A 13587-nucleotide genomic window follows, 5' to 3' on the forward strand; every position below is an offset into this window, starting at 1 on the left:
AGGGCTGCAGGGCTGCGAGCGTACAGGGACTCCAATTCCCAGGAGTCCCTGTCAGACCGTTGACAACTTCCGGTCCGCTCTCCCTGCCGGCCCGCCCCCGCCCACCGGAGGGCTTCTTTAAACCCCTTGCTCCCTAGCCCTCATTGGGAAACCATTTCTACATTTTGCTGAAGTGAATAGCTGGGTCGCGCCCACCTGCCTCAAGACTGTGTGGACTGCACGTGGACTGCACGAACTCTCACCACACCTCGCCGCACCCGCTCCGCGGGTGCCGCGTCGCCAGGACACCGTGAGGAGGAGCAGTCGGGGAGACTTGGAAATACTTTTGCAATCTCGGCGGAGGGCTGCAGGGCTGCGAGCGTACAGGGACTCCAATTCCCAGGAGTCCCTGTCAGACCGTTGACAACTTCCGGTCCGCTCTCCCTGCCGGCCCGCCCCCCGCCCACCGGAGGGCTTCTTTAAACCCCTTGCTCCCTAGCCCTCATTGGGAAACCATTTCTACATTTTGCTGAAGTGAATAGCTGGGTCGCGCCCACCTGCCTCAAGACTGTGTGGACTGCACATGGACTGCACGAACTCTCACCACACCTCGCCGCACCCGCTCCGCGGGTGCCGCGTCGCCAGGACACCGTGAGGAGGAGCAGTCGGGGAGACTTGGAAATACTTTTGCAATCTCGGCGGAGGGCTGCAGGGCTGCGAGCGTACAGGGACTCCAATTCCCAGGAGTCCCTGTCAGACCGTTGACAACTTCCGGTCCGCTCTCCCTGCCGGCCCGCACCCCGCCCTCTCCGCCCTCTAACCTTTCTATAACTGGGGTTACTTCTCCCGCAGCGCGGGACGCAGCCCGGAGCAAAGACCGGGCTAAGAGCGGGCCGTTTGAGGCCGTTCGAGGACGGAAAGGACTGGACTGGCCCACCCTATTTATATTAGGTACGGACTACACATCCACTCAATAACCTAAAGCAGTATTTTGTATTGTACCCCCCTCCGAGCCCTAACTCTAAACATGAGCCACATGGAGACCCGGAGCAAAGTCAATCAGGCAGCTACCGCTCATACGTCAACTGCCCCAACCCAGGGTACAATTGATAACTATTTCCTGAAAGCTGACTCCCTTTTAATAGACGATATACACTTACTGGAAAGACGTATCTCCCAGGAGATAGAGTGGGTCAAGCGGTCTTCACTGAGTCCTATAGCTATGGCAAAAACCCCTGAAGTTAGGCGCCTCGAAAACTCACAACATGATGGATCACAGGGTGGGGCGCAGCAATTTGATGGCCTAGACCTTACTGAGGACACACTAGGCGACTTAGATGACATGAGTCTTCTCCCACTGCCCACAAAACAAACTGCTCATTTGCCTAATGATGTAAATCTGGGGGAGGTTGCTGTCGCATCAAACAGGGAGGAATCGAACGCAGTAAGCATCAACTCAAGTCTGCCAGGGTCATCTAGCACTAATCGAGGAACACGGGAAGGAGCGGTCCAAAAAAGGGTACAGGGGGAAAACTCAAATAGGGGCAAAAAGTCCAAAAATCCTAAAAAACAAACAGGGAATACTCCCACTTTACCCACCCCTACCCACAATATTCAGGAGAAAGTTGCACCAGTGTTAGTAATTGACCATTCGCAACAGCTGCAGTCCAATATTCCAACTGATCACATACCACCTACCGTAGATCAAAATCAGGAGTCACCGGAAGATGATATAACTTTAGCAGACATAGGCCGCCTCTTAAAGTCAATTATAGGCCCCGTAGAAGCGCGCCTAATAAAAATGGAGGCAAGAATAATAAAAATAGAAAAGACTGCTATGCAGATTATGGACACTTGGAAATCTGGGGCTCTGGGGCTCACTCCATCCATTATTGATACACAACACAACAGCAGGCCGGATACCCATAAATCTGTAACACCTAATGTACCAGTGATTACATCCACAACAGGTGTTAATATCTCAAATACATGCACTAATCAACATCCACCATCCAACCTCAAATCAGTCACAAAACCATCCCCCGGTCTACCCAAACAGTCACAACCAACAAAACAGCAATTAAATGCAGACAAGTCCAAAGTGCTTCCTATCCCACAAACAATGAACTCCCTAACACCTTCCTCAAACGCTAATCAGAATAGGGACGACCAGAAAAAGCCAAAGGCACCCAGAACGGTCACCGTTAATTTACCACCAGAGGTTGCCCCGTATACTGTCATCTTAGTTGGGGTACCAGAACTAAAAGTAGACTCATACGAAACGGAAGAATCGTTAAAAAATAAGGTCATCAACTGGCTTTCGACGCATAGACCACTCCCTGGAGGAATGACCAGCGATATCCGCATGGTCAGAAGGGTCTCCTGGGTAGGCAAGAGCCCAAAAACAATCAGCGGCGATTGCCTATTGGTGAGTTTTGGTGACCCAGGAACAGCTGCCTTTGTCTGCAATCCATCATTGGAAGATGAAGGCAGCAACATCCAGCCTGTTCCCCTATCGTTCTTTTATCCATCCAATGAACACACGATTAAGCCTCCTAGTAGAGGACACCAGCAGAACTTTAGGGGAAACTGGCAGGGCAACAATGAAAGGAGGAGGACACCCTTCATCCAATCACAGATACCCCCATTCCGCCCAAACACTTACAGTGACTCCTATGGATGGGAAACTGTCCCGAGAAGAAGGACGGGAGGGGGTGGATTTGTACGAGTAGACCCATGGCCCCAAAGAGTCTATCAGCCACCACCCCTACCACTGTACAATCCCTACGATTGTCTCGAACTGGTGGATTGACAGCTGGCCTCCACACCCCGAAAGCACGTAAAAGGAAATAATTTTCAGATCCGCTCCCCCGCCGTCTGGACCCAGGAGACGGGTACTTCTAGGGCCATTGAACCACGTGACGTCCCATATAAATCGGATACCACCAGAGATGCCCTGTCGGTAGATGAGGGGGAAATAATCAGACCTCACTCCCCAGATAATACAATCCCTATACCAAAGGAATCTGATACCCAAAAATCCCCACAAATTTTAAATATCCTCTCGTGGAATGTCGCAGGCATGACAAATAAAATAGACTCAGATGCTTGGGCGGACTTAACACAATCAAACAGTGTCTGTCTTTTTCAAGAGACCTGGTCAAGGGAGGAGTCCCATTATCGGGGCTTCCATATATTCTCAATCCCTGCGGTATGGGGTGGGAAAGGCAGACCGTCTGGGGGCTTGGAAACTTGGGTGGCCTCAGACATAGGATGCCGAGCATCAAGATATCCAGTCGACTCTGCAGATATATTGGCTGTCGTCCTTGAATGGCCAGGCAAATTGAAGCTGTTGGTCATTAATATCTATTCAAGGCCAGTCAAAAATGGGTCCACCTCTAAAACTATAGAGCTCCTTTCCTGTGTTTTGGAAACTATCCCCGAGAACTTGTCTTATCTAATAGGGGGTGACTTCAATTCTCATTTTGAGCCCTTACCTGGTCTACTCGATGGACCCTCCCTTGAGGAGGATTCGAGTTGGCAGGTCCCTCAGACGGAAGCGCCTCCCCCCAGAGCATGGACAACTCTGGCTGTACAGATCAACACCTTCAATCTCACTCATGGGTCGAGAGCTTGCAACGGTCGTACTCGGTCCGACATCCCCTCACAACGCACTTTTAATAGGCAAGGGAGGGAATCTAGAACTGACTACTTCCTTGTACAATTAAAGACATGGAAAAGGGTGGTCGATTTTAAAATATCGCCAAGACAGGATAGTGACCATAACACCCTGGAGCTAGAATATATGATCCCTTGCGAGAAAGTGATTGGCGAGGAGAAACAGACAGGAGGACTCCTTTTAGAGAACAGTAGGAGGCGGATAAAATGGGATACCCTTGCCTCCAGTGAAGAAAGGCTTACCTCTCTTTACGCGGGGATTACGCCCATTCTCGAGGATGCTTTTAAACTAGGGGGTCTACCGTCCACGACGGAAAGAAATGAGGTTTTAGTTCAAATCCATACCCATCTGACCCAGAAGCTTGAACTAGTTTTTTCAACTAAGGCACGTCCAAAAATACAAGGGCAGTCCAACAACTCCTGGTATAATCGTTCATGCCGTCTGGCAAAACAAGACCTTATTATGACCATAAAAGAGGGAGGCAGTATATTGGAGATCCGATCCAAAAGGCGTGCCTATAAGGCACTCATGAACAACGCAAGACTGGAGTGGGATATACTTCACTGGGAGAATCTGGCTGAGGCCCTAGCTAGCAGGGACTCTCGTAGATTCTGGAGAATCATTAACCATGGCTGCCCAGATCTCCCATCGGCAAGTTAACCAAACATTGCAGCCAATGTTTGGCAAGATCACTACCAGGGGCTATACGCCCCTGAGGCAGAGGAGTCACAACCATCTGAACTCAGTATTTCCAACACGCATAAATCACTCCCCTTCACCTTGAAAGATGTCGAGGTGGCCATATCGGCCCTGTCATCTGGAAAAGCCCCGGGATTAGATGGGATCCCTGGCGATCTCTTTAGGCAGGAGCCTGTGATCTGGGCTCCGTATCTAATGGTCTTATTTAATGCAGTCCTAGAGGGAATGAGGATACCGGACACTTGGCTGGGAGCAGAGGTGGTACCGATATATAAAAAGGGCTCGCCTCTGCTCACCGCCAACTACCGTCCGATCAGTCTCATTGATGTCAGTCAAAAGCTGTTCGGTAGGCTGATCCTGGATAGACTCCAATGTTGGATGGAAGAGACTGAGATCTTGAGTCCTCTTCAAGCAGGTTTTAGGAAGGGTGTCTCTACAGTGGACCAAATACTGAGATTAAATATTTTATTTTGGAAAACTGCATATGTAGAAGGGGGGTCACTCTATGCAGTTTTTGTGGATCTCCGTGCCGCCTTCGACCTGGTCCCTCGGGCCAGGTTGTGGGCGGTATTGGAGGACATGGGTGTCCCCGGAGACATCCTACAGATTCTCGTTAGGCTCCACACTAACAATTACGCCCGGGTAAGGTATGGAAAGGGTGGTAGGCTTACAGATAGGTTCTCTGTCCAACGTGGGGTTAGGCAGGGGTGTGTGTTGGCCCCGACCCTGTTTTGTCTGTTTACAAATGGGGTGATAGAACACCTCTGTAAAATTGCCAACATCGACGCCCCATCATTGAACAGCAGCAGGGTGCCCGCGATTATGTTTGCGGACGACACCCTGCTGCTGTCCAAAACACCAATGGGGCTGCAAAGGATCCTGGATGGATTCCTGGACTTTTGTAACAAAAGGGGCCTAGAAATAAATCCAACAAAAACAAAATTCATGATCCTGAGCCGCAAACACAAAAATTGTCCAAATCCTCGTTTAGGACCTACACCTCTGGAGAGAGTTAACGTGATTGAGTGTCTGGGCATAACACTTAATCACAACCTAACCTGGCTGCCGCACAAAACAAAAGCAACCCCCAAACTAATCCAGAGGGCGGGTGCAATCACTAGAATCGCTAAGAAATCCCCCTTTCGCCCATTGGCACCTGCAATACAAATTTACAAGGCCCAAGCACGGGGTGGTATCATTTACGGGGCTGAACTATGGGGCCACACACCACTCCACTCCATTCAAGTCGCCGAGAACAATTTTATTAGGCACCTGACGGCTCTCCCTTTAAGCACTCCACTACTTCCGCTGAGAATGGACTTGGCACTGTGCCCAATTAGCGAAGAAGTGAGCCTTAAACCACTGACCTATTGGAGGCGCCTCTGGAGTAGTCAAGATTTGAGTCACTATAGAAGCGAATTGCAAGAGCTTCTTAGAATGATATCCATATCCAAAATTCAATGGCTCAAGTATATAAGAGATATGTGTATAACCCTTGGAGTCCCAGAGTTATGGAACGATCCCCAAGCAACATCGTTAAGGCTTTCTAGGAAAGCACTTTCCAAACTTTTCTATGGCTTCATGCTCCAGAGATCTATTACCTCAATTCGGGAGGGCTCTTTAACTGACATATTCATTAAAATAAAAGACATTTATAGTTTTGAATATGTCCTTGATGCAATGTCTCCTGTATATGTGAGGAAAATTTATTTACAATGGAGATATGGCTCTCTTCCCTTGAGGTCGCTCACTAAAAATTGGGACGATAAACAGGCCACACCCAACTGCCCCGCGTGTAACCATAAATTAGAAAACGACGTTCATGTGGTTTTATTTTGTAAAGCCTACCGCAACATTAGGAGCTTTTGGCTCATGCCATATTTAAGGAACTTGGGCTTCCGAACTTATGCCCCAGCCTATAGAGTCCTTAAAACTGATCTTACATCTCCCACAGTATTTGTAATGGCGAAGTTTTTGACAGCTATGTGGAGAGTACGCGCAAGAATTATAAGTGATTCCACTGTGCCTGGACTAACTTCTCCCTAATTTACTTCCAAGAACCTAACTGCAATAACTGGAAACGATTGTATTTAAAGATGCATTTCTTTTTTTAAAAAAAGCTATGAATCATGTCATGGATTTTTTAACTGATTAATCCCTTTTCTACAGTTTTAAATATTGTATTGTTGTTTGTTTGTACATCTTTTATGATCACATAGATCGAAATAAAGATTGTTGATGAATATAAATATTGTATTTAAACTCCCCATGTGGCTTTGCGATCATATCATGTGATCAAGACAGTGTTTACTGTCGAAACGCGTAATGGCAGGCATGCTGAGCGAGAATATGTTTAAATAAACTCACTTTGTTTGGCACCAAGAAAACGGGTTTCTCTCTTCGTCTTTTCCAGCCCGGTGGAACGTGGCAGGGCTGGGATTGTTTGGCGAGTTCTTTCTTCATATATATATATATATATATATATATATATATATATATATATATATATATATATATATATATATATATATATATATATATATACACACACATTTATATATACTTTATTCATTGTAATGTATTAACTTTAGCAATATTTAATTTTGTAACAGTTGCTGCACCCCTGAGTAGGCCTCACAGATCCCCGGGGTCCTCGGACCACAGGTTAAGAACCACTGATCAAACGCATTCAGATGCCTGCAAAGATGGTTTAGTGGCTTCTTAGAACTTGATAATGATCCTAACCAGCAAAAAACATAAAACAATGCTTGACATGTGGTTCTCTCTCATTAAAGCTCTTCAGAAGAGTACACTTCAGTCCAGAAATGCAGAAAAAAACATTTAAAGTGAAACTAACTGCTTAAAATCTAAGGGTGACACATAAACTATGGAAATAAAAATAAAATAGCTCTGAAGAGTTCCCATTTTAGGTGGAGAGTTATTCCAAGGAAATTTATTAATCCACCAGCAACACTATTCTGCCAGCTCAGTTGTAGTACTGGTTATGTCAAATTCAACTATGGTCAGGCTGAAGCCTCTGTGGCTTGGAGTCGATTCTGCAAAGGTTACGTACTCTTGCACTGATGTAATTGGTGAATACTGCTGGTTTTGCATCAGTCACTTGCCACACCCTCTTAGCATCAAGATTTGACACTAGCTCTACTGAAATCACCTACACTGCCTTAACATAACTAGAACATGGAAGTTGTTCTACCAGTCATATGATGTCTAGCTCTTGTTGTTACATTGGCAAAGCTCACCTATGTCTTCCGCCTGCTTTCTGAGTTCATTCTCAATTTCTGTGATTCGCTTTTCCAAAGCCTCTTGTTGACTAGGCATCTGTCCCAAACGATTCAGGATCTCTTTGGCATTCTTCGTTTTGGAATCAGCACCAGACACCAATTCCGACCCCTGAAACAAAACCAGAGAAAAAGGTCTCATGTAGAGGGAATCCTGAAGAAAACAGTAGCATACCATGTGCCCAGTTTCCGAGAAGGGATATGATTTGAGTGAATTTATATGTGTTCAATTATCAGAATGTAAGAAAAGTAGTCCACATATGTATTAGGTACTTTGTAGAGTTGTGTAAAATGTAAGAACAATAGTTACTTACCTGTAATCTGTGGTTCTCCAGTATTGGTGTCTTTCATAGATTCACATGCCTGAATCATTCCCCGTCGTTGGAGTGGGAGTCCCACGGTATATAAAAAGCAGTAATATGCAATAATTTCCTTAGAAAAAAACTTAATAACCAACCAGGAAGTAAAGTAGCCCAAGCTACAAGAGTAAAAACTTCCACACTCATGACTATCCTAGTCATTTTGTATAGACCAAACTGCAGCCAATCAGGCGACAGCACCCACTAGAATGTTCTCCCCAGAGGCTCAGGCTCTCAGATTTTCTCGCACAGGGCCGGCTCTAGGCTCACGGTGGCCCTGGGCAGCGAGCGTAGGTAGGGGGCCCGGAAGAGGGGGTCTGGGCGGGGCGAAGCGCGCAGGCCAGTAAAGAGGGGAGGGGGTCAGGGTGTTTAGAAGTGGAACAGAGCCGGAGGCCGCCAAATCCCTGCCAGGCGCAACCACGCAAATATGTATCCATCCTCAGAGGATTAATATATTAAGGATATGTATTGGCGTGGTGGCCCCTGGGGTTTGGTGGCCCTGTGCAGGTGCACAGCTTGCACATGCCTAAAGCCGGCCCTGTCTCGCACAGGGGTGAAGCTAAAAACATCCTAGCCTAAAGAGCCTCAGAGGGGAGGTGGGCGGGTTGCATGTGAATCTATGAAAGACACCAATACTGGAGAACCACAGATTACAGGTAAGTAACTATTGTTCTTCTCCAGTATTAGGGTGTCTTTCATAGATTCACATGCCTGAATCAGAGTAGATAGCAGTACCGAAATAATGCTTGGAAGACGCTATTTGTAACATAAGTTTGTACATAGCAAGTATATACATTCACATAATAAAATGCCAACATTCATATACGCATGAAAAAACTTGCAATCACATGAGAATGCACCCAACTTAGGCATGGAATAAGCGTCTGGAAAGCAGTACAGAGGAGGAGGGAAAAACAGAGGCTCATCTTATCTGAACAGATTGCGTAGAACCGCTTGACCCACTGACGTATCAGCCTCGCTGGCAGCATCCGAACAATAATGCCTGGTGAAAGTATGTCTGCTGGACCAAGTCGCTGCTCTGCAGATTTGCTGACGAGGAACTCCAGCAAAAAGAGCAGTCGAGGAAGAAACAGCTCTTGCAGAGTGAGCTCTTGGAATTGTCTGTAAAGGTCTTCCAGCTTGAAGATGGCAAAAGTCAATAGCTGCAGAAATCCATCTAGCTATGGTTTGTTTAGACACTGCTTGTCCTTGCTGTATCTTTCCATAGGCAATAAACAGTTGATCAGATTTGCGAATGGCAGAGGTCCTTTGCAAATAGAATTTTAAACATCTTCTGATGTCAAGGGTATGTAATGCCCTCTCCGCAGGGGATTGCAGATTAGGAAAAAACGTCTTTAAGATGACTGGTTCGTTCAGGTGAAAAACCGAAGGCACTTTAGGCATAAACCTTGGGTTTGTACGTAGCACCACAGAATTGGACGTGAATTGCCAGAAAGGTGAATTGACGGTAACAGCTTGAACATCACTGACTCTTCCAGATGAAGTTAATGCTACCAAAAGAGAAACGTTCCATGTTAGGAATTTGAAATACACCCTGTGAATTGGCTCAAATGGGTGGTGCATGAGCTGCGCTAATACTACATTAAAATGCCATGATGTAGGGGGATGACGTACAGGAGGAAACATTCTGAATAGTCCCTTAAAGAACTGTTGCATTCTTGAAGAATAAAGAGAGGTGGACCCATCCTGACGTTACCTTGAAATGGCTGCCAAAAAGACCTTCAACGTTGCATGAGATAAGCCTGATCTTGCCAAGTGCAAAAAAAAAGGTAATATCTGGTCCGGCGTTGCATGAAATGGGTGAACCCCAGCAGATTAACACCAAATGCAGATTCTTTCCCATTAAAGTCTGTATGTCTTTATTTTAGCAGGTGCTCTCGCGTAAGCCAGTACCTCCTTACAATCCGCCAAGGTATTCAGATGAGCTAATTCAAGGTGCTCAGAACGCCAAGCTGCTAATTTTAGAGAAGCCGGATCCGGATGGCAAATCTGACCCTTCTGAATGGAGAGGAGATTCAGTATTGGTCGAAACTGTATTGGATCGCACTCAGAGAGGAGAAGAAGTTCGGTGAACCAGTATTGGCGAAGCCACCTGGGGGCAATGAGAATCAAGCGACACGGCTCTTTCTTCATCTTCCGGAGAACTCCCGGAACCAACGGTATCGGAGGAAAGGCGTAAGCATATATTTGAGACCAGTTTATCAAAAATGCCTTCCCTTGCGTGTCCCTGTGGGGAAGCCAGCTTGCAAAGAAACAGGCATTTGCTGTTCTTTTTTGTCGCAAAGCGGTCCAGATCGGGATGACCCCACTGCTGGAATATTTGATCCGCTGTTGGCTGATGCAATTCCTATTCGTTGTTGGACACCGTTGACCTGCTGATGGTGTCCGCCAGCACATTTGCAACTCACGGCACATGAACAGCCAAGAGATTGATCCTGTGTTGTATCGCCCAAGCCCATATCTCTTGGGCTTCATGAGATAGAAGAACCAACCTCGTTCTTCCCTGTTTGTTTAAGTAATGCATAATTGAAGTATTGTCTGAGCGAACCAATACTGTGGCCCCTTGAATGATTGCACGAAAGGATTTGTGGGCTAAGAAGATGGCACCTAGCTCTAGCAGATTGATGTGCCAAGCCTTTTGTTGAGGGTTCCATTTCCCGCTGACCTTCAGCCCTTGAAGATATGCTCCCCAACCCTCGAGGGATGCGTCTGTGGTGATTGTGTAATTTTGGCGCTTCTTGAAGGAAACGCACACACCTTCTACAAATTTCTTTCTTGGACCCACCAAACAAAAAGGCCTCTTGCATCCGAGGAGTGATTAGAATGAGCTCTTCGATTGAACTGGAGACCTGCAACCACTTCTTGTCTAGCTCCTCTAGCAATTTTCTCATGTGTAATCTGTAGTTGGGAACCAACGGGATGCAGGTGGAGGCTGTGGCCAGGAATGACTGAGGATCTACTGAAACAGACTTTTTGTACGTAGAAGAACCACCCAGTGGGAGCTGCAGGCCCGTCGTTCGTGTGAGACAAACACCTTTGCTAGGTTTGTATGGATTGATGCTGCAAGAAACCTTCATGTCGGAGCTAGTACTAGTTGGGACTTGTCATGATTGGTTGAAAACCAGGTTTTGAAACAGTGACTGACAAGTCTGCGTGTGCTGGACTGCTTGTAAATAAGAGCGAGCCCTTATTATACAGTTGTCTCAGTGATGATGAATTTGAATGCCTTGCAGACGTAGATAGGCTGCCACTGGTGCCAGGATCTAGGTAAAGACACGTGAAGCCGACCTAAGTCCAAAAGGTAGGACTTTAATTGAAAATGTTTTGTACCTATTGTAAAGCGTAGCCACTTCCTGTGCTTAGGAAGAATTGGCACATCAAAATAGACATCTTGGAGGTTGAAAGTAGTTATAAAGTCGTTCTGGCATAAGAACTTTAGGACTTTCTTGAGGTACAACATTGGTAAAGTTTGCGCAAACATCTACAATCATGCGCTACTTTCCTGATTTGCTTGTTGAGGAGGAACTGAGAGTAAACCCTAACGCTGTTGGAGATTCGGAACCACTCCGACGGTCCCTGTTTGTATCCATATAGACACTTGTGCAAACGACTCCCGTAGATGAGAAAGGTGGAGGTCCCTTTGGAGGTGTAGAAAAAGGGGACTTTGACAAATTCTAGAGTGTGCCCTTGGGCATGACGTTTAAAAACCCAACGGTCCTCTGTCACCTTTGACCAATTGGAATAAAAGTGAGATATTAGACCTCCGACGTTTTTGGAGGGAATAAAGGTGGGTTCAAGGTAATCCATTGTTTCTTAGAAGAGTTGCCTCGGCTGTACGATGATTTTCTATGTAGGAACTGTTGGTACTTTGCCCATATGACTGCGTTTGATTTGAGTAACGCAGTTGGTTCTGATTGTAGGAGCCAATACTGGATGGAACTCCCTTGAAAGAAGGACGTGGATCTACGTCCTCGGCACCACAAAAAGGCTGCGATTCTATATCCAGAGGGTGCGGGCAGTATCTGTGTGCTGGCCAGAAGGGATCCTCAATCAAAAGGCAAGTGAAGTATTGAAGTCTGAACCTCCTTGCGAAAGACGTAGCATTGAAGCAAAAAATGTCTTCGCCAGACTGCCCCTCTTGCGAGCTGTCAAAAACCTGTACACGCAATGTCCGCTGCACAGTGTATTATTTCTGATGCACTTCTCTCTCTCTCTCCCTCCTGCAGGATCTTCAAAGTGTGAGGCTTGGAGGATTCTGGAATAAGTTCTACTAGCGCCAACATGTCAGAGCACATCTGGCGGCATACCTGCCGACTGGCTTGCAAGATAATCGCTGTGCCGCCTGAGTAATGACTGAGTCACGGTAGGCTGAGAGACTAGAAAAGCAGGTGAATAGTGGGGAGCTTCACATGTCTTGTCAAAGCGTGGAAAAAACGCCGGCACAGAGTTTGACCCCTGCATGAGTTTAACACCTTCTTTCTAAATAAAGTCTATGATAGGAAGTGAACGAACTTGTTTCTGTGGTTTCCCCAGGATGAGGGGAAAGGGGAAAAACGATTTGCCGCTCTCTTCATAAGGAGGGGAAAACCTCCAATATTAACCGAAGGTGAATGCAAAAGAACTCCAGTTGTAAGAGAAGACGTATTCCCGCCATGGTACAGGCCGTGGCAGTCTTGCTGTCAGAAATACATAATTCTGATCTGAAGAAAAAAAAAACATGCTCATACGGCTATGTGCTGTCCAAGAAGAATAATGGCGGAAGTAAAAAGCCATCACGCCATCACGTGGATGTCTACGGAGCTCGCCGTCTACAGAGCTCACCGTCTACAGAGCTCACCGTCTACAGAGCTCACCATCTACAGAGCTCACCGTTTACAGAGCTCACTGTTTACAGAGCTCACCATCTACAGAGCTCACCGTCTACAGAGCTCACCGTCTACAGAGCTCACCGTCTACGGAGCCCCCCGTCTACGGAGCTCACCGTCTACGGAGCCCACCGTCTACGGAGCCCACCATCTACGGAGCTCACAGTCTATGGAGCTCACAGTCTACGGAGCCCACAGTCTACGGAGCCCACAGTCTACGGAGCTCACCGTCTACGGAGTTCACCATTTACGGAGCTCACCGTCGACGAGCCTACCGTCGACGAGCCTACCGTCGACGAGGCCACCGTCGACAAGCCTACCGTCGACGAGGCCACAGTCGACGAGCCTAGCGTCGACGAGCCTACCGTCGACGAGGACACTGTCGATGAGGCCACCGTCGACGAGCCTATCGTCGACGAGCCTATCGTCGACGAGTCTACCGTCGACAAGCCTACCGTCGACGAGCCTACCGTCGACGAACCTACCGTCAATGAGGTCAACTGTCAAAGAAATTTACCATCGACAAAACTCCCAGTGGTCGACGAGCCTGCAGTCGACAAGAGGGCACTGTCCTCACTGTCGTCGACGAATGCCTGGAGGCACTGTCGTTGCAGAGCACCAGTGACGGCAGAGATTGTTCTCAGAGAGTACATCGACCGTATCGTCGACAAGCTGGCACATTTTCA

At 47.1% G+C, this 13587-nt stretch overlaps 1 protein-coding gene across 1 annotated transcript in view; it reads right to left on the bottom strand.

Annotated features, from left to right (window-relative positions):
• LOC144785371 (uncharacterized) overlaps positions 1–13587 on the bottom strand; it is a 337243-nt gene that overhangs the window by 192414 nt on the left and 131242 nt on the right. The window contains exon 5 of the mRNA XM_078664322.1: positions 7618–7768. Coding sequence (XP_078520448.1) covers positions 7618–7768 — 151 coding nt within the window. The remainder of the gene's footprint in view (positions 1–7617; positions 7769–13587) is intronic.

This window comes from Lissotriton helveticus, chromosome 10 (assembly GCF_964261635.1).
Source record: "Lissotriton helveticus chromosome 10, aLisHel1.1, whole genome shotgun sequence".
In the NCBI taxonomy this organism is placed as follows: domain Eukaryota; kingdom Metazoa; phylum Chordata; class Amphibia; order Caudata; family Salamandridae; genus Lissotriton; species Lissotriton helveticus.